Source organism: Ammodytes marinus (assembly GCF_949987685.1).
Source record: "Ammodytes marinus genome assembly, chromosome: 4".
Taxonomy (NCBI): Eukaryota; Metazoa; Chordata; class Actinopteri; order Uranoscopiformes; family Ammodytidae; genus Ammodytes; species Ammodytes marinus.
In genome coordinates this window covers 16893585-16918670 of record NC_137233.1, presented here as the reverse complement: position 1 = coordinate 16918670, position 25086 = coordinate 16893585, and the positions used below count along the sequence as shown (strand labels likewise).

General features: G+C 38.9%; 2 protein-coding genes across 4 annotated transcripts in view; both read left to right on the top strand.

Moving 5' to 3' along the window:
- Positions 1–880: 880 nt before the first annotated feature.
- On the top strand, positions 881–8775 carry LOC307249001 (aminoacylase-1-like). 3 transcript variants are annotated; one of them, XM_080025588.1, is made up of 15 exons: positions 881–960; positions 1395–1542; positions 2547–2611; positions 3204–3308; positions 3404–3498; positions 3658–3734; positions 4104–4193; positions 5781–5837; positions 5954–6027; positions 6134–6183; positions 6947–7091; positions 7249–7317; positions 7413–7492; positions 8028–8088; positions 8229–8775. In XM_080025588.1, the coding sequence occupies exons 2-15, from the start codon at positions 1416–1418 to the stop codon at positions 8391–8393; spliced, it is 1260 nt and encodes a 419-aa protein (XP_079881714.1). In that variant the 5' UTR covers positions 881–960; positions 1395–1415; the 3' UTR covers positions 8394–8775. The 3 variants fall into 3 exon arrangements, with proteins under 3 accessions (XP_079881714.1, XP_079881713.1, XP_079881715.1); XM_080025587.1 differs by having other exon boundaries at positions 2547–2623; XM_080025589.1 differs by lacking the exon at positions 881–960 and having other exon boundaries at positions 1498–1542; positions 2547–2627.
- Positions 8776–12934: 4159 nt separating this feature from the next.
- LOC307249979 (voltage-dependent calcium channel subunit alpha-2/delta-2-like) overlaps positions 12935–25086 on the top strand; it is a gene marked incomplete at its 5' end in the record, with an annotated part of 32813 nt that continues 20661 nt past the window's right edge. The window contains 2 exons of the mRNA XM_080026896.1: positions 12935–13050; positions 21247–21328. Of these exons, the coding sequence (XP_079883022.1) occupies positions 12935–13050; positions 21247–21328 (198 nt within the window). The remainder of the gene's footprint in view (positions 13051–21246; positions 21329–25086) is intronic.

Sequence of the window (25086 nt, the reverse complement as noted above, 5' to 3'; positions counted from 1 at the left end):
ATATAACTAACTGAGGTACGATTGTAAAAATGTTCTTGTCTTGAGCCTTTCCATTTTAAGCTTAACACTTTAACTTGACAATTTCAGAGGCAAATATTAATTAATATTATTATTATTTTTTACTCCAGTACAATTTTCTAGCATTTATCTGCTATAGTTACTAGTTACCTTTCAGATTAAGAATTTATAAGTACACAACACTAATCAGTGTATGAAAATATGATGCATTGTTGCAAATCAAAGTACCTAGGTGTATAAAGTAATCAAAATTAGTTCCACAAAAATACACTGAAATGCTGCTTATGTGAATAATCATTCAAAATATTTTAACGCTAGTAGGCTACTTATAACATTTTGAATGCAGACCACAGCAGGACTGGTAGGTACTTTTACATTGTAAGAATAAGCAGGTAGAACAACCCGATGGTAATGCTATTGGTTGTTGTGATAATTCATTTGCACCTTTTTATAACAGCAGTTTTAACATTTGTGTTCAGTGATCTGAACAAACGGGTCAAGCAGATAAATACAATATTGACAGAGGAACAGTTGGAGTTAGATGAATAATGTGCCTGTCCGTTTCATGAGCAGGATTTTTTTTATTATTCCAACAGTTACATCATAGCCCACTACTACTAATATTAACACTAAATAATGGCTATTAAAAATAACATGGTTAACAGTTGAAGATGTTATTTATTTATTATAATATAACCTGCATGATGAAATCAAATAATTTTATTTTGTGTGGTCAGGCAACACACAGCCCAATTTCATGTATATTTCCCTGATGTACTGGTAATATATTTTTTTTAGACTCCTAAAAACAGTTTGGAAAATGTATAGTGTCACGTGCAGTTATTACGCAGCAGAGTAGGACCTTTATTTTGGAGAGCAGGAACAGGCCTACTCAGCAGTGCTGCTCTGCCGTCCACATGACAAGCCAATTGACCGCACAGGGTGAGTGCTGAGATTATAAACTCGCTATAAAAATCAATAATAAAACAAACCTACGCTGTCCGCCGCCCTATGATCCTTCCTTACTATCGTCAGTTTAGCTAGTTAGCTAGCTGTCAAGGCGTAGTCATTTTTTATTTTCTACAGATTAAGATAGAATAATAAATTGACTGAAAGGCTAGCTAGCTGTTTTAGCTTGTAAACGGTCAGTGCAGGTAACCTCAGTTAACTATCATCTGACAGGGCCTGACACACCTAATCGTATAGTGTGAGCACGTCGAGCGTAGGTGCTTAAATCTATAATGTTCATGTTATGTTTGTTGTAATATGATACTTTGTGTGTGTGTGTGTGTGTGTGTGTGTGTGTGTGTGTGTGTGTGTGTGTGTGTGTGTGTGTGTGTCTGTATTTTTTCATGGTTTTATGTTTGTGTCCTCAGAGGAGTAAATAAATATCTACCATGCTGCCAGACAAAGATGGTCCAGGTGTTGGAGGCGGACATAGCTCCCCTCACGGAGAAGACCCCTCTGTGAGTCTGTTCAGAGAGTATCTCCGCCTCAAAACTGTCCATCCAGACCCAGACTACGGTGAGATATATCACAGTATGCTGAAATATTTTCCAATGAGCTTCGCAAATGCCTAGTTGGATTTTTTTTAGCTATTTTGTTGGTATTTAAGATTAAGATCCATTTTCGATTAGGTCAAAGTCAAAACAGCTGTTGGAATATGCTTCTAAATTGGGAACACAATACAATACACAGTATATCTCTGTTGCGGTTTTTACTTAGAAAAATAATATAACTGTCAGCTTATATTACTTTACAGTGTTCTCCAATATACATCTGTGTTGAAGATAAGTTGAAAAGTAAATCCTCTAGCTGAGAAATAAGAAGGCCAGTGTAAAATGTATTTGCCTTTATCACTTGTTTCATCTTATGTGCTATGATTGATCAAAGTCCATTTCTTATCTGCATCTGTTAGACATTAGCGCTTACTTGTTATGTATTATGACGTTTTTGGTTCTTTGGTTCGCCTCTGGCCAATGCAATTGCATAGTTGAGCATCTGAGATGGTTTTGTGTTAAGATTGGCCAGCCTCACTATCTATGATAGAACACTGTTTCTCAGAAGCCATTTTTGTCAATGCAGGTTAAAGGTATAGTGTGTAACATTTTCACATGAATGAATGTCGGTTACATTCAAGCTATCGCAAAATGAGTTGACACAAAGTTGATTAGGCCTATCAGCTCTACAAAAAGATCTCTGCATTTCTCAGTATGGCATTGTTCCAATTTTGTCCCAAGAAGTGCCAATAAAATGTTTCAATTGTTGATTCTACTGCTAAGAAAGAACCTGGATATACAGCAGAAGCATTTGGGAGCCCATAGCAGTGAGAGCTGGGGATGGTAGCTGGTTTTAAGAACCTTTTTAGGTAAATTTTCACACACTGACCTGAAAATTAGTGTGAGACTTTCACCTATAAGTGAAAGCTTGATTTCAGCGACTAGCTGCAACAGGAACACTGACTGAAATTTTCCACAATTATTAACTTTTATAGCAACTGTTTTATTATTCTGTTTATTCATTCATAGATGCTGCTCTTCGGTTTCTGGACAGAATTGCGGAGGAGCTTGGGTTACCCATGAAAAAGATTGAGGTGTGCGTCAGTGTTGGTAATCTTATTTGTGTAGCTAACATTAAAGGTGAAGTAAGCGGAATGGTCAGTTTAGCTAACTTCCTGTCAGTTACTGCAGTTAGCAGTCCCCTCTGTCGTCCCTACGTCACCACATTAATGCACTGCGGTCTTCAAGCAGTGAGTTATCTAGCATCATCTCAGATCCATAAGTGTGATAAAACATGATAAAAATCATCAAAACAGACATTGGGAAGGATTTTTACCTACTCCGCCATTTTAGGCGCATACACATTCACCCATCTGTCGCTCTGCGTGTGCACCGTCAGTGAGACGGGTGCCGGTTTGTAGCATTCTCTCTTCTGATAGGATACCAGTTTCGGATCCCAGAAAAGTTTATTTGCCGATTACATGCATAGCGAGTGACTGAGAGATCGGCTTTATGAAACGTGCACACTATATAAGTGATCACTGTATGAATAAAGAGCGATCTAACACTTATACTAACGTAAAGAAATCGCTTACTTCACCTTTTAATGTTCATACTATAAATACCCTACAGAAATTAGTAATACTTCCTCTGTTGTCCTCAAATGCCATTCCCTCTCCTTTTTAGGTGTGTCCAGGCAGAGTTGTGTCTGTAATGACATGGGAAGGGACGGACCCATCCTTGAAATCTATCTTACTGAATTCCCACACAGATGTTGTACCTGTTTACCAGGTGAGACGTCAATCTCTGTTAATGGTGTTGCAATGGTGTTATTCTCTGTAATACACATGGGAAAAAAATAGATGTGATATCAATCTCTTCTCCAGGAACATTGGAAATACGATGCTTTCAGTGCTTTCAAAGATGCAGAGGGCAACATTTATGCCAGGGGATCACAGGACATGAAATGTGTAACTATACAGTGGGTATAAATGGCCTTGATAACTTGTTTTATTATAACAGGATTTGTGACCTTCACTTTTAATGATGTTCTCTGTCACCTGTTTTAAGATCCGCTCACTAAGCCTCTGTGTTTACTGTCAGGCCTTAACTTTGCCGTTTCTTTTTCTGCTCCCCTCAGGTACATCCAGGCAGTGAGAAGACTGAAGGCAGAGGGACGGAAACTGATGCGCACTGTGCACTTAATGTTTGTCCCCGGTGAGATATTTGATTGTTCCTCTATTTGTATTTTGTTTTCAGAGGATTTATATGCCATTGGTCAACCCGCACAGATGTATCCTCTAGTTAATTGAAATTGCCCGATAACGGCACAAACTGGTACCCGGGCTTTGCAATTTGTTATTTTCCAATATTAGCTCCACCCAACTTCAACCTAAGCAGATGTTCAATTCGAGGTTGAAATTATCTGTTTGGGTGTGCAGAGCCTTCAACAAGAATGTAATGTATTGTTCTTCAAGACTCCTGACTTAATTAGCAAAAGCCTAACTATGTGCTTGTCAACAACCACTGTGGCAAATTAAGATATTAACGAGTTAACTTAAATATATGTGTTTTATTTCATTTCAGATGAAGAAGTTGGAGGTCACAAGGGAATGGAAACATTTGTGAAGCACCCAGAGTTCCTAAAATTAAACATTGGCTTTGCACTTGATGAAGGTAAATAAATAACCTGTGTCAACATCTTTTAAAAGTTTCAGTGAACATGAATTTCACGCCCCCTAACCAAAGAGCACAATGTAAGTTACACAAGGACTAGTTCCAAGAAGCTCTCCAGTTCTTTGTTTTTTCATTATCTTTAAAAAAACAAACCTGATCATTCAGTAACAAGCAGTGATGTCTGTTATTTTGGCTCCATATAACACAATGGATTTGAAATGTTGAGGCAATATTATGTGCTTTGAGCATAGATTTTTATCTTTGAATTGAGATATGATTCATTTTACATCTAGCTTGGATGAATGGCTTCGAATTTAAAAATATTTATATTTGCTGTCCACACTTTGGTTTTTTATCTGTTTCTAGGACAGCTCTGTATCATTAATGCTCTACTCAGCTGATAAAAGGCACCACGTTGACTCTTAAGTGTGACGTTTCATTGAGAATCTGTTGCTTGTATCCATCAAGATTACAAACAAACAAGTGACCAGATCTAGTTCACTAATGAATGAGACAAAGATAAACCTCTACCGGATTAGTTGGAACCGCCCTATGCATACCACCTCCTCTGTAAAACGTGATTCTATAGGCTGGCATGGCTGCCAGTGATTTATATATCGATGACATGACTGTTCACAAGACCACATAGTGGATTGTTCTTGAAATCCAAGTCAATCATGTGAGCTGAAAGAGCTTTCATGATATGACTTTCTCAAATGAAATGAGGATCTTTCATGTCAGAAACATAGCCTTGGTACGGCCATCACTGTCCCAGTAAGACGTGGCAAAAATTATTCATGTTCTCATTTCAAGAAGGTTAGGACTATTGCACCGCGCGCACTGTTTACTCATCTTCCTAAAATCCACTCTGCTGGTAGACTGCTAACAAACAACACAAAGACGAGAACACATCTTTCCAGTTTCAGCTGCTATGCACTGGCTCGGGTTCCTCCTGAATTGATTTTAAAGTCCTTAAGCCCGTTTACAAAGCTCTCAAAGGCTTAAGACCGGCCTACATCACAGATTCTCTGTCGCCTTATGTTCCTTCACGAGCCCTTAGAACTTTTACTGCTGGGTTTCTCGATACTCAAGAACCCACCTAAAAGAAAATTGGAGAGGCAGCATTTTTTAGCTATTCTCCCAAACTGAACAGCCTTCATAAAAGATAATAGAGAGGCAGGCTCTGTTGAATAGTTTGAGAACATATCTTTTTAAACCAAGCCTTTCCCAGAAGCCCCTCGTCAAATGTGAATGCTGAACATGGAGACATACAAGTGGCTTAAAGAAGATTTTTGTAATCACTGATTTATTATTTTATGGCCCTTTCTTTCAATGATTGACACCTTTTTAATGCATTTAAATATAGCAATATAAAATATTGCTATATTTCAATGCAATCTTATCTTATTTTTTGCTATTACTGTTGTCATGTCTATGTTTCATGTAATTTGACACATCTAATGCATGTCATTTTTTAATTGTAAAGCTCTTTGAGGTGCATTTCCTGTATGAAAGGTGCTATACAAATACAGTTTATTATTATTATTTGTCCAATGGTTAGTGTGTTTTTGTTTATGTGTTCTGTAGGTCTGGCCAACCCTGGAGAGGCCTTCACTGTGTTCTATGGAGAGAGGAACCCCTGGTGTAAGTAAAAAACGCATACAGTTAAAGATTTGCAACATTTAATTAGATTCCAGGACCCTTTGAAGAACGATAAAGTACATCTTGAATCAAGCAGAATTACTTCTGCTTCTTTCCAGGGATTACAGTCCATTGCCCCGGTAGTCCAGGTCATGGGTCTAGGTTTGTGGAGAACACAGCTGCTGAGAAGCTGGTAAGTGTCAATGTCTTGCAACCAGTTAGTAAAACGGTTTAATTAAAAAAACCTGTTGATTGACCAAAAAGGACTGTCAGTGACCGTACTGTCTTTTCCTTCTCAGCGTCGAGTCATCAACTCCTTCCTGGACTTCAGAGAGACTGAGAAGCATAGGTGAGATTGCAAAACTTAAATTTATTACACAATGTTTTTATATGGCGAGACAGCTTTTTATTTTTTTTAACTTTGTACATGTTGAAGTCATTTTATGGTGTTTCATTTTGATCACAGCATATTTTTTACACTTGATCAGCAGTTATTCTTCAAATCTGAGCTTAAAGGCTTGAATCCCAACATGAGGTCCCAGTATGAAAGTTAAAATTTTCACTTTTCCTACTGTGCAAGAGTAGGAATCTTCCTCCAAGAGCAATGCCTCAGATGTTTTAATGAACCATTTTGAACAATTAAAATAGCATTTGTGTACAAAGCAACTAACTGCACTGAAAGCCATTTAACAGAATAATGAAACTAAATATTTTTTTGTGAAAATAAACACAAGTCACACGCCTAAAACAGTGATGGGAATATGCAGGTTATGTGTTAAACATGAATGGGAACTTTTGCCGATGTTCCACAAATACCTGGAAAAAATATGCCCTTAATTATCTTAATAAACCTTTTCAGAAAGAATGGTAAAATGTTCATTGAATTTGGCTCCTGGTCATTTGATAGAGATGTCGTTGTGTGTAGTGTTTGTGTCCCAGAGATAATGTCTATGGAGGAAATGTGAGTTGCTACAGAGAAACCACATATTAGTTCTTTGGTACATAGAAAAAAATATTGAATATAATTTTTTCTTCAACTTCTCAGTGTTGGCCTCGCAGAAATACACTTTTATTTCAGATGTTAATCCATCAGTATCGGCTGTGTATTTCAGGCTAAACACCAGTGAGTGTTTCACGCTCGGTGATGTGACAACAGTGAATATGACCATGGTGAAGGGTGGGGTGGCTTACAACGTCATCCCCGCTGAAATGGACGTCAGCTTTGACCTGAGGATACCACCGACAGTAAATCTACAGGTGTGCAAGCGTACATGTTTTTTTTTTTTTGTGTGTGAGACCTGCTAGTGTAGTCGTGCCGACATCTCATCAACAGGCGGATGCGTCTCTGTGGAATGACCTCCAGCGCAATCTTCTTAATACCACACTAACTTATACATTATTATCATTATACCAGGAGTTTGAAAAACAAATCAAAGAGTGGTGTAAAGAAGCAGGAGAAGGCATCACTTATGACTTTGCTCAGGTCAGTTCACTCACACTCCGACACACTCATATATAGAAGTGCTGTTGCTTTGTTCATGTTGTCAAATAGATTTGATTATTTGCCGTCCGTTGCAGAAACATATGAACCAGAACATGACTTCGACAGAGGAGAACGATCCTTGGTGGAGCGTCTTCAGTGGAACCTGCAAGGCAATGTGAGTAAGCTGTACACACTAGTACATCATATGTGTGCTTTCAGCTTTTCTTTCTCTTGATAAGGGGCAGAGGCCAGTACAAGGCAGTCAGATGCCAAAGCTATGTTAGGAACTCACAAATATAATGTTTAGCTTCCCTAAATAAAAGCTACAATATATTGTTAAAACTTTAATCTCAAGCGTGGCTCCATCTAAACATTACTAATTCATTACTGGTTTTATTGTCCTCAGTCAGTGTGTGAATGGATTTTGTGTTTAGCCTTGCTGGGTAATTTTACTGTCTAAACAACAGAAATTACAGGTTTAGTAGATCATAACGTAAGATTTTAGTATTGCCTATTTTTGCCTATGCAACCCTTTTTAATGCATTCGCTCCGTGACGTTTCACACCTTAACTGCAAACGATCACTCACCTCCCACAATCCTCTTCTCGTGTTTAGAGGGAACTGCATTGTCTGCTCTTTCTACAGTCACTCGTCTCAGTTTTTATCTTGTAATCATGTAAACTAAGTCTCATCTCCTATCTCCACTGTAGGAATGTGTCTCTGGAAAAGGAGATATTCCCAGCTGCCACAGATAGCCGTTTCATCCGAGCTGTGAGTACATTAACTGTATATGATAACCGGGATAGAAAAGGGAAAACTAGTAATTTTTAATATTAGACATTGTTGGGTTAAAGCTGCTCCATTTCTTTTTTTTTTCTATGGCTGGTCATTGTTCTGTCTGTTGATTGTAGGTGGGTATCCCTGCCATTGGCTTTTCCCCAATGAACCGGACACCAATCCTGCTGCATGATCACAACGAGTATCTGAATGAGCAAGTCTTCCTGAAAGGCATCAGCGTGTTCGAGAGGCTCATCCCAGCTCTGGCCAGCGTTCCTGCCTGTCCCAACGAGGCTTAGACAAGTCTTCATTCTTAATCCTCTCTAAAAATGTATTTCACTGATGATCTGAATATATAACTTGAAACATTTGCAGAGATTACCAAAGAATAATAACATGTATATCATGAGCCAAAACTGAGCACTTGACCTTTTTGGTATTTTTGATTTTTTTTTATGATTCTCAGGATATAGGCACAGGTAGCTTTGCATCACTCACGTTTTTTTTAATCAACATACTTACTATGTCAACATTGTTGACAGAGTATGCCGTTGTGTATGCAGTCTTAACGAAATATCAGTTATTGTAAAAGCAGTGTTTTCCATTAGTATGGAGGATCCAATTTATTAAAATGTAAAATTGGCTTGGATTGATAATCGGTTCAATCAAACATCACTTGTTGCCACTTTTGAGATTTAGCTTGATTTTACAAATAAGATTCCATATAATTTTATTTAATAAACTAGAATCGAATAAATATATGTGTGCATTTCTTTCATGGACATATTATCTAATGGACATTTGTGCCTGATCCCACATTGACATACAATTTAAAACCCCAAATGAATGAGCAACGGGGTAAATTCTTTTTTTATTGAGCAGAATTTCTGACTGCCTACTGCAAACGCATTTAACCTCCAAACAACCATCTGCTCCAAGGACAGGCGTTAAAATGTACTGTAACTACATCGATAAAAATGGCCAAACTTCAGTAAAGTGCACCCCATAATTACCAGTCCATCCTGGATGCCGCAAAGAGATGTATCATTATGTACGGAGTGCATTTTGACAGAATTAAAGCTGGCTTCACACAAATTGCCCTAAAGGAGGCAAAGAGGCTGAATACACACATTGCTTGCTACACAAGCGACATAGCTTTATTGAGGGAAATGTTGGTTGGTGTGTCCAGTTATTTGGTCGTGAAAAATATCAGTGACTATTTGATGGATTGCCAGGACATTTTGTGCAGACATTCATGCTTCCCAGAGGATGAAACCTACTGACGGGTCATACCTTCACTTTTTCTCCATGACCAGCAAGTTTATGCTAGCTAGATTACACCTTTTGGTGAAATATTATACATACAACACATCTAATCGATGGATTAACACAAGCTTCAGTACATACTCTTATTATAAGTTATTACTTTACTGATCCCCCAACTTTTCCTTTGGTCCACATTTTAATTTGTCCAACATGTATTTATTTATATAGTCCTTTCAGTGCTTATTAGCAAATGTGTTAACATGCTACTCTAAAGTAGAGTATTGGACATGTGAAAACATACTTGCTTTACATTGGCAAGTAAGCATGGTTATTGTTAACATGTAAGCATTAGCTTTAAGCTGTGCAGCTGTGCTTAAGTGCAGTTTGGCATACATTCTAAACATGGTTGTAGACTGTCTTGTTCTCATATTAATGCAGTCAAATATATGTATGTTTCGTAGAATAATTTTTGAATTCTTCAGACAGAAACACAAATAATTGCGTTTTAGCATCTATTGGAGCAAGACAAAGTGTAAAGATAGCCTCCAGTCACTTTCACTGCTTAACCATCCTATCTGAAAGTGTCATGTACAGTCATACAAGAGAACTTGAATAATGTAGATATTGTTGTACCGAAAGATGTTGTGAGATGGAGGCGCAATAAGGGAAATTAAATATGGAATCCTTTGCTAAGGTCGATCTCATCTGCTGTTCAGCTCCCTTTGGAGTCATCGTCCAATTAACAGTGCATGTCTCTCCAAGGGGGACTGGCAGGAAGACTGCACAGTCAGTAATTAGTCTTCTCTCTCCCCAGGACATGACAGCAGTATTAGCACATGGGGCCGTTAGGGAGAAGACTAATAAAAGCTCAACCCACATCCTTCCTCCCAGAGGGGCAGGAATATAGGTGCAGCCTTCCTGTCCAGCATCTAAATGGCTGCAAAAAAAAAAAAAAACATAGATGGTGTTCAAAAGTTCATCAAAGAAACCATCACGTTTCAAGCTTGTCATGGGTTTGCCACATCATCAACGTTTCACTGTCACACTGCTGCAAGGTTCTTCTGTTTTGGGGGTGTTTTTTTTTGCTTGTTATTTTTTAGAAAATAAAAACCCTCCTACAATGTTGCTCCCTCTTACGATCAGGGATCAGGATCAGATTTAATAACAGCAACTCTGAGGCGATGTGAGGTGGGCATTTCTCGGTTAAGGACTCCTGAGCAGGGAGCTCACCCACATGGTGAGATTGTACCTCTTGCAGTCTCTCCACACACATGCCCTGCAGTAGTCTTATCATCAAGTATATTATACTAACAAACAGCTCTCATAGATGTATTGCAGTTAAGGAACCGACCTTCGCTTGTGATGACTGTGGCCTGTACTAAAGGGAGGAATGAAAGGTTAAAAAACACCAAGGACTGAGAAAAAGGTACATTTGTGGAACTGTGAAATACAATATTGTGTGTGTGTGTATATACAGCTCTGGAAAGAAATTAAGAGACCACTCCAAATGTTCAGTGTCTCTCGTTTTACTATTTATAGGCATATGTTTGAGTAGAATTTGACATTTTGGTTTTGTAATATAAACTACTGACAACATTTCTATCAACTTCTAATACATTAATACATTTTTTTTGTCATTAAGAGCATTTTCAATAAGTTATGTAGAGATGAAGATATAAAGAAAAATCCAGATGGTCTCTTATTTTTTTCCGGAGCTGTAAATACATTTCTACATAGCTTTATTTTAGTCTTCTAGGGGAGAGCTGTCTATATTCAGAGATTATACAGAGTATGAAGGAACAAGCATACTAAAAAAAAGAATCTTCCAGCTGGATGGCTTCTCTCACTACTGCTTTTGTTAACTTCAACTTCAAAAATATGCAGCATAAAAAATGTATGATGATTGGATCCAGATTAATTACGGCATTTGGTTGGGTGGGTGGCTCGGGGGATATTCATATCTTTACCTCTAAAACAGCACTGACCGTATGCAGGAAACTGATTTAATTTAGACTGTGACTTCTGAGGATACAAGGTTACATAACTGTGTGTAAAGGGCTGACAGATGGGAGAGAGGCTCCAAGCTCCAACTATTGGTGTACAGTGTACCAGAAGTTACTCACTCTTAACTTTTGTCTAATGAGTCAATACTAAAATACATTTGCCGAGTAACTTCAATTATAAAATTGTTTGACGAATCAAATCAGGTTTATACTATATATTTAATTCCTTATTATTTCAAAGAAGAGAAGATTTATTTCTCATGTTTTTTTCTTCTTTTCAAAATAGCTTGGCTAGTACACCGTATTGCATACATTTGAGGTCTTATCTAAATGCTATTTGCCATTGTGTGTGACCATCAGAGCCATTATTACAGTAATATATTACAGTAATAACCAAAAGAGTTCAGCAGTATTATGATAGGCTCAATATGCAACTGAGTGCTGTCTTTCTCTTTAAACATTCCTGCAGATGCTCTGATCTATATAATGATGTACACAGGCTGGACATGACAGAAAATGCCTTCTTATTGAAATGTATATTAATAATATATTAGTATTGTGTAGAGATTACAATAGATTTTTTTCACACAGTTGTGGCAAAGAACAGTTTCCATGGCCTCTGTTCCGTTTAGTGCTGATGCTCTGTCACAACTAAATGGAATGCAGCCATTTTTGATGTTATTTTATGCATCATACCTGTGTTTAACCTGTCAAATTGTTTGCTGATATGATAGAGGAAAGTCTTTTGACTGCTAAGAAAATTAAGGAGGTGTAAAAAAGACAAATATATTTAATTGATAAAATAGTAAAGGGAGAAACGTATGCATCCTTTATAAAGGCTAGGCTATATATAAGCCTATTTTTTAATCTAAGGCTAAACTATTTATATGTATGTGTCTATATATATATAAGTCAAATGTGTGATTTTTTTTTAGATCAATTGTAAACCTCTTATATTATTTACTAAAATCTTATTGTGTAATATATGTTAGGCCTAAATGTAATGATGGGGATAAAAAAGTAGATGTGTTCACTTTTCCACATGGCATTTCCAGTGACCATTCACATGAGCAGCGGTCAGCCCTCTCTTATATAGACTATGGGTCAGCCTACTGTAGTATGATTGATGACTATATTTGTGCCGATGAAAAACCCCAAGTGGCTCTGCATAGAGATAAATAAAGCCAAACTAGATTCTTCCTCTGTTGCCTGGTGAGCGTGAACGCGCCTGGCTCCAGGAGCTGCTGCTGATGAGAGAGAGAGAGAAAGAGAGAGGGGAGCGGGGGGGCTTCGTGCACGCGCCGGCCCTGTGTGGTGGTGGTGGTGGTGAATGTGGGAGCAGGCGGAGAGACTCTGCAGTGTCTTACTCTTGGCAGCTGCATTTGAGCATCTCCCAGCGTCTGCGATGCCTTCACGGCCAATGCTTGCCTCATCCTCCGCGTCCACTTGACCGCCGACGTCGTTGGGAAACTGAGCCGGACGTTGACACCAGCTTGCTTTTATGCCCCGGAGACCGTCCGGAGCGCTTCTTTCAAGCACCGAAACGCTGTGACGAGAATTGTTAATGGAAAATGGCGATAGACAGAAGGTCTTGCAGCATCGTCTGCTTGGTATCAATCCAGATGATCTTGATTTTCAGCGCATCTTGGCCTGGAGCAGAGGGTCTCACGTTCCCCCAGCAGTATACGTAAGTGACGGTCACGCCGATTGAAAACATAGAGAGGGCTGAGGGGCTGCTCTGTGTTGATGATGGGTGTCAACTTTGGGCTTGTCCACTCAGCTGTGGTGTCAAGAGGAAGAGATGTAGGCTACTTCACTCATCCTGTTTTTATTTGTCCGATGTTATATCATTTGACAGTGTTGGCTGCGAGTACACCGATGTAAACGCTGTTTTTTTTTTTACAGCTCTGTGCTTTGTGAGGTGTAGCCTATAGTCCCCAGTAGCCTATGACTGAGCTTACACAATAACGCTATTAAAATCATCACAGGGTAGGGATATGCACGAGAACAATCACATTTCAGTGTCTCTGTCAGTCAGAACACCTCGATTTGTCTTCTCTTTTTTTTCTTTCCTTTAAAAAAAAAGTTCGCCTTTAGGCTATCTGATGAATTATTGATTAGGCTATCTGGACTATATGTATGTTAGCCTATCCATAGTTACCATGATATGATGAGTTCAACCTTATATTTAAACTATCTGTCACAAATCGAATGTTTGTTTATTTGTAGGCCTATGTAAAACTCTGAATTGTTTCCTTCACATCTGGGAAGCATCTGTTTGAAACAATTTTGTCTTCTGTTCTTGAAAGGACGGATAGATTTTTTCATGACAACACATTTACTTTAAAGTAAATCCAGTGAAAGTTCTAGGTGAGGCCAGCCATGGCTTTTATTGGTTAAAGCAGTTGGAGGCTCATTTAATTTGCCAGGCAACATTAAGTCTGTGCAGTTGTTGCAACAAAAACATAAAATGGCTTCTTTATTTTTTCCCTTGGCGTTCCCCTTGCTGCTCTTGTATGCCAGTACTAGATGTTTCCATGCAGTCTTTCTAGTCAAGACTCAAAACATCTCCTTACTCTCCTGAGAAAACCACTAGTACTGTTGCAGCTTCTAGTTGTACTGCATGCTCAGTGGTAGTTTGACTGAAGAAGGAGAAAGGAGTGGTTTCACAGTCAATGCCATCGAAGGAGATTCAAGAATTGAACATTATCTCTCCATCTTAATCGACCCTGTGTTTACTTCTTAATTCTTCACCTTTAACCCATTACTGTTAAGTACAGCTGGCACTTAACTTGAGACTACAGTTTTCTGGGCCCACCTCCAGGCTCTGCAATCAGGCTGCTCGGGAGGGAGGGAAGGGCCAGATGGTCCACTCATCTTCAGGGTGCAATGTGAGGGCTCTCCGACCAATCACAACTGCAGATCCGAGGTGTATTTACCAATTAGGAAAGGGGTCTATAAATCAGGGAGGTGTGGGCGTGTGTGTGTGTGTGTGTGTGTTTTATGATGAATTGGATTATTTCAAGTAGGGTATATAACAGTTGCCTTCTCCTCCTCCTCTTATTTTTCTGCTGAGTGCTCTGAAACAGCTACATAGCCCTCTGCCCTGGGTCTCTTCATGTAAGCTAAATGAAGCAGAGTCACTACGCCCAAGAACAGCATCTCATTCCAATTAAGAATTAATACTGCAGCAGTGAGGATTTATTCCCCTCTTCGCCCTCTCTCACTTCACCCTTTTCACTCCCTCCCCTTCTGTCGTGACTTAGTCTGTCTTTTGTTTTCTGTCTCGGCTAGATAGATATATGGATAGATATATAGATGGATGGATGGATGGGGATAGATACTCTGCCTTCCATAAAATTGCTGCCAAGATTACATTTCCTGGCTAGATAGATAGATAGATAGATAGATAGATAGATAGATAGATAGATAGATAGATAGATAGATAGATAGATAAAGGCTCTGACTTCTATAAGATTTTGATATTTTGTTTTTATCCTACCTACAGCATTTGCGCTCTAAGACTGCAGCGGAGGAAATGTTCTGCCTTTCCAATCCAGAATTGATAGCATCCTTATACAGACGCTTGAGTTTGGATCCAGCTTTTACTGATATGTTTAAGGCGTAGGTTTGAAAAGATTTACAATTTTAGGGCCAAGGCTAATGATAACGTTATTATAATTGTATTTTCCAATAAGTCGATGAATCTAGTGGTTCTCAAACAAACCGGGAGGGCAGGCGGCCCATGACCACGAGTGGAAAAGACTGTCTTTCTTTACTCAAACAAAACCAATTGTAAAGTGCGGAGTGCAAAAGAAAGCTGGCAATGCTCACCGAGCAGAAGCCTGTGATGCTCTCAAGTTCACTGTCAGTGGAGGGAAAGCCTTATGTCTCTCTTGTCTTTGCGTTTGAGAAAGTGTTTTACATTTGCATTTACATTTACTCTGGAGAAACACATAAAAAGAAAAAAAGACGTTCTAGATAGCGCTAAATCTAGAACATCTTTTAAATTCCATCTTTTCAATATGTTTGCCTTCCAAAGGGTCATGTAAAAGGAAACCAGTAGATCAATCTTTAAGTCGTATCCAGCATGTAAGCGTGCATACACTTGGTGATCAGCACAAAACACAGAGTACTACTGAGGCTGATTTCAATTCATTTTATTTAAGAAGGGGACAGTGCATATTAATAAAACACATGATCATACGTACATAATAAGCCAGAAAGCTACTTTTCATATGTGATCAAAAGCTAGATCAAAAGATAAATAGATAGAAAGATAATATACACACCCTTAGCTGTAAATCTTTCCTCTATCTGGTTCTTATTCTATAGTTCTCGGCTGCTCCACCCTCTCGCTCTCTCTGCCGTAAGTGAATATGGGTCACTTCACACAGTGCTTCTCTGCCTCTGGTCCCAGGGGCAGCGTGAGTGTAGCAGGTAACAGAGAAGAGGCAGAAGTGCGCCGTGCTGCTCAGCGGCATTGTTGGAGTGCTGCCAGAGCTTCCTCAAGTCCCACAGGTCACGAAATGGAGCGCACAGTGACACAACTTTGTATTGTGCTTCTTCTTCTTCTGACTCACACAGTTAAAAGCTGCTTTGAAGTTCTGTGGGCTTCGGACATGGGACACATTTATTAACACAGTTGGATTGTTACAGAGCTGTACAAGCGTATTTTTCAATTAATTTGTGAGGCAACTGGCATGTAATGTAATGTAATGTAATGTAATGTAACTTTATTTGAACAGGGACAGTGTACAAAAGAAACATTAACCTTGTTTAAAACAAGGAGAGATGCATTGTACCAGGTTTTAGCAAACTGCTATTTTCCACCTGTAGTCCCTGGGCAGGTAAGAACAATATACTAAATACTAATACTAAACTAAACAAGACACAATAATATAATAATGGATTGGATTTATATAGCGCTTTTCAAGGCACTCAAAGACGCTTTACAGGGTTCCAGGTTCCATTCATTCACACACAGTCATACTGGTGGTGGTAAACTACCATAGTAGCCACAGCTGCCCTGGGGCAGACTGACGGACCATATCTAGACATGGGATTAAACATTAAAAGGATAACAAGTTATAATGGTATAAATACATAGGATTAAAAAAGTTCACAAAAAACACTACCTTACGTATTTTATAAAAAAAACATACCCCTATCCTAGTTGCACAAAATTCTATATATGCATCATGAATCTAGCCTTTAAATAGGTGGAGTGATTATTTTTTAGTTAAGAATGGTCTGTTAGTTCACTTCATCAACTAATGAAAAAAATATAAATCACATACAATCCAACAAATCAGAGTACAGCAATATACAACTAAGTAAGCACTTTTAATGTGTGAAGCACAAACTGACCTTTTTTACATTTGAAGCAACAGAACTTGGTCTCCCATCGCTGCTTGCATATCTCATGAAATATTTACATCATATGGCTACGATTCTCCAGGCGTCGATCGCATTTGACATGCCTCAAAATAGGTTTCGTACAGTCTGATACAGACTGTGACAATTTGTTTATGGGAACCATCTTGTTTAGTCAGACATGCAATGCACAGAGTGCTGTTGTCCCACAGTGTAAAAGGGGCTTTTAAGCAACAGAAAGGAACACGTGTTGATTTTTTTCAGATTTTTGTGCTATTCAGTGGATTTGTGAAATCTCTCGTCCAACCCAATGGAGTCGCTCCTTTGTGAGGAACAATATTGGTATAATACAAATATAAATATTTTATTCCCATCTAACAAAAACAAATTGTGCGATAATCACAAGATGCTGACTCACCACGAGTGACGTATAATGACTGAAAATCTCTCTGTTCAGTTATAATTTTTATAAACATTTTCATTTGAGCAGCCACTGTGCTCTTAGTTTCAAGGTTGCTGGAATCACAGTAAAACAAATATTTTACTGATAGTTTCAGCCTTCACAGTTTTCAGTAGCTGCTGCTTTTTTTTAGAGCACTCCTCACATTTTTTCCTCCTGCTGCCTCGACTGCCTCAAGCTAAAATCATTTCACGTTGGAATAGTGCTGTGCTTGTCGAAGACCCTTTCAGGCATTCAATCATATCTTGAATGGGCCTTTTAAAGAGATAGTCTTGATGTTGCTGGGGTTAAAAAAAGCATCTTACTTTGTAACGTTGTTCCTTTAACTTGGCTCTTTTCTGCAACCTAGAAGAACATTTTATATCTGTCAGTGGTGTGTGAAGAGTATAGTAATGTACTGAGGCCTTTCTATTCATCATCAGGTCTAAAGTATTTAACTTTGTTTTTTCTGCTCATAATAAAACAAACAGCAAGTAAACATGGAATATTCAAGTATGAGAGTGGAGGTTTATGGCTCGTCCAAAACTAAAAACAAGCCCAACAAACTTAAATCTGCTATTTCTTTTAAACTTGTAACAGTAACAGAGCTTCCTGACTGGTGAATGAAACAACTCTCTGGGCACCCACAGGATTTTCTGGGAATTAAGATTTATTTCCTGGTTTGAATTTTATTTACGTGGAAAGATGGAGAGTTCAGCTTGCACAAAGTCCTCTTTGATCCATTGGGCTGAACAGCAGGATTACATGTTCAGCCAGTGAATAAAGATTGAACCAGAGAAGTGAGGTAGGTGAGAAGCGGGACAATCTTTTTTGAGACTGCTTTCATACAGTGATCTTTTGGGTCTCCTAATGGTATATAGTTGCAAAGTCTGGTCTTACCGTCATTCCATGATATAGCAACTATAGTATTTACTACAGTCTTTTTTCCCCCTTTTTTTAAGCATTCTATTCATCTCAAGCAATTATCTCACTGCAGATAGCACACACCTCAACATAGCATGGACTCAAAATGAAAGACACTAGTTCTTCTCTTCTCTGACATGTGTAGGATTGTGCGTCTCGCTATGTGGGATGAGAATATTCTGTTTCGAAAGGCAAAGATATTTTGGAAGAAAACATACTGACGTTGTGTTGCCAAGGCTACATATAATGACTGTTTTTCCCCATGCTGTACTTAAAAAAGATTCCACTGACTCTGTTCGTGAGGCCATTAAAAATAAGTGAAGCTTAAGGTTCATCACAATGAAAGGTTCTTAGTCAAGTTATCAGTAAGTGAAGTGTTAAAATAAAAAATAAAAAACAATGATGGGATGTTTGCTTTACATTAGCATTTTCATATATTCAAATGATTCTGTGCGCAGAAGCACGTTAATGAACACATTTATGAATATGTCTGCACCATATTCTAATGAGCCTCGAAAACAAGCATTCCATCTGCTGTGTGCTTTGTCCCACGGCCATCTGACCAATCTTGTCATTAACTAGAAATCATTTAGAGAAAGAGCCCTAGCCTATGGCTTATGGTCACTGGCAAAGAACAAAACATTCTTAAAGCTTGTTAATCGGCAACAGAATGTCTCCCAACAGCAGGTAAAACATGTTATTAGGGGGCCAAGCCCGAGTAGGGCCTGGGACCGCGTTTTGCAGAGCAACGCGGTTCCATAGCCCTGCTGGGCAGGGAACCCTATTGTTTTTGCTGGGATTATTATTCTTCTCCGCGTAAAAGTGGTGCTGCAGCCTAAACCGTAAAGGAAGACCAAATGGTAGCGCTTTAAAGATTCGCCGATTAGCTTCCTTGTAATACCTTGTACGTAAGTGATCATAGATCCAAAACTATACATCGTATCAAGACAACATTTTAGAAATATGGTTGTACTATCCTAACGAACATCCTCAAAAACAATTGGAAGATTTCGCCATAATGGGGTGCCAAAAACACAAAAAGTATACATCTCCTTATCCACTTGAGCATCTTTCTCTGCAATTTTTTTGCCTTTTGGTCTATAACTCCCAAACCGAACATCCCACATCCAAAAAGTTTAAATCCCCGGATTCCGTGAAGCGAGGGGCCGGCGCCGCGGACAACGACGCCCGTTCCCGAGTCGCGTGGGAGGCTTGGCCCCCGTTCACAACTGCTTGCAGTTCTAGTTCTTATTGAACAAGAGAAAAACTTCCACTGCAAATGGCTGTTTTCTTCCTCTTCATTCCCCCTTCCAGTAACTGGGTGAAATATTTTCTGTACAAATGAAAGCTACTTAAATAAAAACATGGTACTAATGTCGATCTTTGCTCCGTAACAAGTCTAGCTAACCGGATATCGACAACTAGTACAGCACTCCCGCTAGGTAACAGCGTCAAACTCCTCCCCTTCCTCTTCTCTGCTGAAGCGTACCGTTCACACTCTGCTCAGAATGGGAGACAACTGAATCTGGGTGCGTGTGTTTGATACGGTTTGATAGTATCCAGCTCATAATGTTGCTGCACACACCTGCGTGTGCACACACGGCGCACGTCATTAACGGTGTTGATCAACATCTTTTACAATAGGTCCATGGTCGGCACCAAATTGCACTATTTTCAAAGGACACGTTGCGGCTTCCTGGGCTTAGCAACGCCCAATTGGATCAAAGAAATTAAAACAGGCCAGCCCAGTTTTCCCCCTATACTCGAAACTATACAACTTGGTTCCAGACCATACAGCTAGCTGTAGTTTGGTCTGGCTGTGCGAGACTACTCCGTAAGTAGCTAATATGAAAAAAGGCAAATGTTTGCCAACAAAGTTGACACATAAACTTGAAATTTGAAGATATGTCAATTTTGTGTTCTCAACTTGTCTATGCTGCCCCCAAGTGGCCAAAAAATCTGTTATTGCAGGTAAAGCATTATGGTATGAGTGTGTGTGTGTGTGTGTGTGTGTGTGTGTGTGTGTGTGTGTGTGTGTGTGTGTGTGTGTGTGTGTGTGTGTGTGTGTGTGTGTGTGTGTGTGTGTGTGTGTGTGTGTGTGTGTGTGCTTGTGTGTGTGTGTGTGTGACATATAAAAGACAAATAAAATACACAGTAGGAGTCTACTGAGGTTACTAACCATGTAGTAGAATTTTATACAGCTAAATCTGGCTAAATGCTTTGTGGCACTGCATGTGACATGCTGCAAAATTAAAAAATTAGGACTCAAAACAATAACAGAACCTGTATTGACTGCAGTTCATCGTCTAAAAAGCAGCTTCACAACACAAGATCATCATTGAACATAGCCAACTTTAATTTCTAGTGGCCAGAGATTGTTAAATGACTGTCACTCTCTAGAGCCACCTGTATAGCTCAGCGTATGCTTTGTTTATCCTGGCTCATTAGTTGCTCTTGAGGGGGCTGCAAGAAATGTCATTTGCGTCAACTGATGCTGGCAGTCACAGCAGGTTTTAAAAGCTATTAGCGTACTGGTATAATAAGGATGGAGCAAGTAATAGTATATTTTTTTCTTTTGGAATTTAATTATGAGGATGAGTCAACAAAGCTGATTAAGTAGCATTACTCACATTTCATAGCTCACTTTCAACCTCAGTGATGGATGCAACTGTTGCCAATTTTCTCTCCTATTCCTCTAGTCATTTATTGAGAAGAAGAGTGTAGTCAGTGTTTGAAAGACAAATAGAAATATATATTTTTAGATATATTATTAATAGGGTATAAAATAAGTCCGCAAATCTGAGTTATTTTCCAAAAGCCTGTTCACACAGCTACACAGGAAATGAATGGATCATGGGGGGCTTTTTCATTGTTAGTTGCCATGTGGAAGCATACTTTTTAATATATCTTATAATGTATATTAAATCGTTTGAGTTTCAGAGTACACAGAGTAATTTTTTGAAGATCGTTTTATTATTTTTTTTTCTAAAGGAAGCACTTTTTCAATGCGTGCATGGCTAACCGCTATTGATTGACACACACACACACACACACACACACACACACACACACACACACACACAAACACTGATCTTTTTCATACGTTGTGCAGTGTGACAGTCAGCCTGTGATGTCTATCCACAGGATCATGCACTGGGCCAGGCGTATCGAGCAGGAGATTGACAGAGTCTTTCAGCAGATCACTGGAGCTCAGCAGTTGAAAGGGGTGAGTGTAAAGCCCTCTTTTATCGTATACAGGTCTTACTCATCATAGGGCTGCATACATTCATAAGTTTCTGAGTTTCTGCCTCTCAGAAACCTTTCTGTCTCTTTTTTCATGGTTTTCCCAGATTCCTTGCAGAGAAATGCACAGCCAAAAACACAATGTTTTAATTTTCCCTGGACAGACATAACACTCTCTGTTAGCTTTTATATTCAACACAGTCCGGAATGTTTAAAAAATATATATATTATATATATATAATGAAAGATATAAATATCTTTGAGTTTTGGACTGACAGGAAAACTAATGAAAGTAAACATTGGTTGTATCCCTAAAATAACTGAATCATCTGAAACTTAACTAATTTGTGGAAGATCTGCCAAAAAGCATGACCTGTAAACTTTTAGTATTTGGTCTAATACACCGACTATTACAAGGCAATAATAAGTGTCGGATTTAGATCTAGTTTAGTTATCAAGGATATTTGTAAATAATCACATCAGGTGTCTAGGAGTAAGGGGGTTGCCCCTGGCAAATCAAATGCCTTGAAACCGGACCAAAGATCATCTGTAAGGGACCAGCAAGCCTTGCTCTGTGAAGACATGGGGGGTGTTCCCTCAGCAGAAAGTGACGGCTCGTCGCCTCTCTGTTTGTGTCAGAGCAGAGCAGATGGTCAGCCTGCAGCCTGCAGTAATGCCTTGATGTGAGACTCACTTGTTCATTCAATCATTATTAATCCCTCAATACTCCAGAAACACTCTGGATCTGCAAAAAGCTTAGCTCAATCTTTTTTTCATTTACATGACATGTCATTTTTGATTCCTCAACCAACACAGACCCTGAGCCTCTGTGATAAAGCCTTATTTTGTTTGTTTCTTTACCACTAAAACTGTTTTTGTGTACTTTGGAAAGACTGCTCTATTTCAATGAAATCCCGAACCATGTTCTCCATTTCATTTTGGCGTTTGAGAAAGCCAACGTTATGAAGAAACACAAAGCACAGCTGATGATGATGATGGGATTTTCATTAGTTTTGGAAGTGTTTAGTCATAAACCAAATGGCTGTACCAGATTTAATGGCAATCCACCCAGTTGCTGTCAGGGGATGGCTGAAATCAGTTACTAGGTTTTATCCTCTGGAACCATAAATGTGTCAGTTGAAACGTATACATTTTCACCTACTGGTGGCAGCAGATCATAAATATATGTATCCAGCATCAGTACATCCTGATTCCGGAAATATATTACACAGGACCTGCTTTTTTTCAGACAGCACACAGTGAAACTACTTGTTGGTTACTGAATGTTCCCATCAGTGCAACATGGGCCAAAAAAGCATCAGGTCAGTGAACAACTTGTGGGATGTCAATTTGAGGGCACTCATAAAGTATGTATGCGGTTTGCCAAATGTATTCATTCAGGCCACTGTCTCCTCTCGTGTCTCGTCCTCATCTTCTTTCTGACATCAGGAGGTAGAGATTATAGTCTCTGCTGCACATGTGAAGTCACTTTGTTTCAACCTAAAGGGTACCAGACTTCCTCTACACCACCTGATCTTATTATGGTGTTAAAATTAAAATAAATTAATAATGTGAAATTCTCATTATATGCTGATGATTAATAGGGACAATATAAACTAAAAAGTGTGTGTCCGCTTCTACATGTCAATTCAAATGTACTGTATTGCATTACTCATTGACATCTTTTAATTCCACTGCAAACATTTTTATGCAGTTGTGATTTTTTCGCTTTAATTTTAAATTAGTTGGAAACAAAATAGTTATTCAGACCCTAGGGGTATACTACGAAGCAAACTTGACAGAGCCTGGCTCTCTTTTCTTGATCTGGTTCAACATAACACAAACCCTCCCAGCTCCGAGCTGACTGGTATCATGAAGGCGGTTATCAACCTCCTACGAAATTTCCCTGAGTTCAAATCCCCATACTTCCATACTATTTAGTATGCCAGAAAAAGATGTAGATGTCCCAATACATGCATGTCAATTGTAGTATGCTGAAAATACATAAATGCCCAACTAACTCCAATTTCATTTTGGAGTATGTGTCTTTATTCTTGACATTTCTCGACATAATGAAAAAAAAAATCTTCTTTATCTGATTTTTTTTTCTCCTGTGCCCCTTAAACTCTGCTGTACTCTAGTATGTAGTGTAGTAAAAAGAAAAAGTATGTGATTTGGAACGCAGGGTAGGTTTCAGTTTCAGGCTCTGTGCGCGTCCCCATGAAAGGGGGCGGTTGACCCGTCATTTGACTCTGCTTCTGCACAGAATGGACTGATCTTGTGCTGCTAACTTTACACAAACGGACTGATTGAGAGCAGCTGAGTAAAAAAAAAAAGTTGCTGACTTCAAGACGAAAAGTTTGTCAGTCTGAATTATCACAGAACAGCAGAAAACAGAGAGCCAAAAAAAACTTACTGTCAATAAAGAGAGAATGGAATGCTGTCAGGAAACCACTGAATTGATTAATTCATTTTACAGATCGTTCTCGCAGTGCGTAACGTGATCATATTAAGCAATTAAACGTTGAACTCAGCAGATTTAAACACTACACCATTTAGCCTAATTGATTTGCACAATGATTGTGAATAGGCTACTTTGCTATATTTATAGCACTAGGCCTATTGTCCTACACTTAAGAATGCCATTTAAGTCTGACACTGTCCCAAAATGAATTGACTTGTGGAAAATCACATTAGTTTTGGGCCACATCAAAATGAAGACAATTTTGATTTAGGCTAATAGCCTTTTATTTGCATTTTACAAATACCAATAAATTAAATAGCATATATACAAAACCTGTAGTCTGTATTTTTCGGACAAATATGAATCTACTGTGAGAAGCTTAACCTGCGAGTCTGGGGCGATGTCCAAACTGTCACAGCTGTCACCTGTCACGTCCAAAAAAGTGTATTCATAATTGAATCGCCCTTATCTACACTTGATGTTCCAGTAATATTCGGATGTGATGTAGGCTACTGTACCCATAAAGAGAAACTGAAGGATTGTAGGCTATAGGCCTTTCATATGGTAAACGTCATACGCTACTGATGAAAAGAAAGAAGTCACAGTGAAATAATGTTGCAACCTGTGATTTTATAGAACGCTTCATTAACAGCCAGTGTGTAGATCGCCAGGTAAAATCATTTGAGGTGAGAGCATTGAGTAGTGCTGCATGAAGTAGGCGTTCGTAGGCTATTTTAAATGTTTTACATCAATAACTGAATGCATGTGGTAAAAAGCCGCAGCGCGACGTTACAGTTTACTCTGCTGTAAACCTAAAGTCACGGCTTCAGTTCATTAACTTACTGATCAATAAGTGTACTGATTTAACTGGTTTCCTCAGTGAGAATGTATCGCTCAGACAATATTGTCAGGTCTGTGGGATTTCCAAAGGTTTAGTTTCCTTAGTTAAAGGGAAGCCCTCTAAGAGCCGAATTTAAACTGAAATTCTGGAACAAAAACTGGTCGGAGCAGGTTAGCCGTGCAGCCTCTGTTACCACGGTGATCTAGCCAGGTAAAAAGAGAGCCACCTTTCGTGATACTGAAAACTCTGGCTTTAGACTCAACAGACCTCGCTCAGCCCTTAATCTCTCTTCGTAGTACACCCCTCCTGACTCTGCTCATGCAGATTAAATCTGTCTTCACTTGTCATCCCAAAGTGTCATCCCAGATGTCTCCTGATGACCCATAAAGTTGTCTGGTGTAAGACATCACAAGAAATACTTATGTGAGGATGTGTG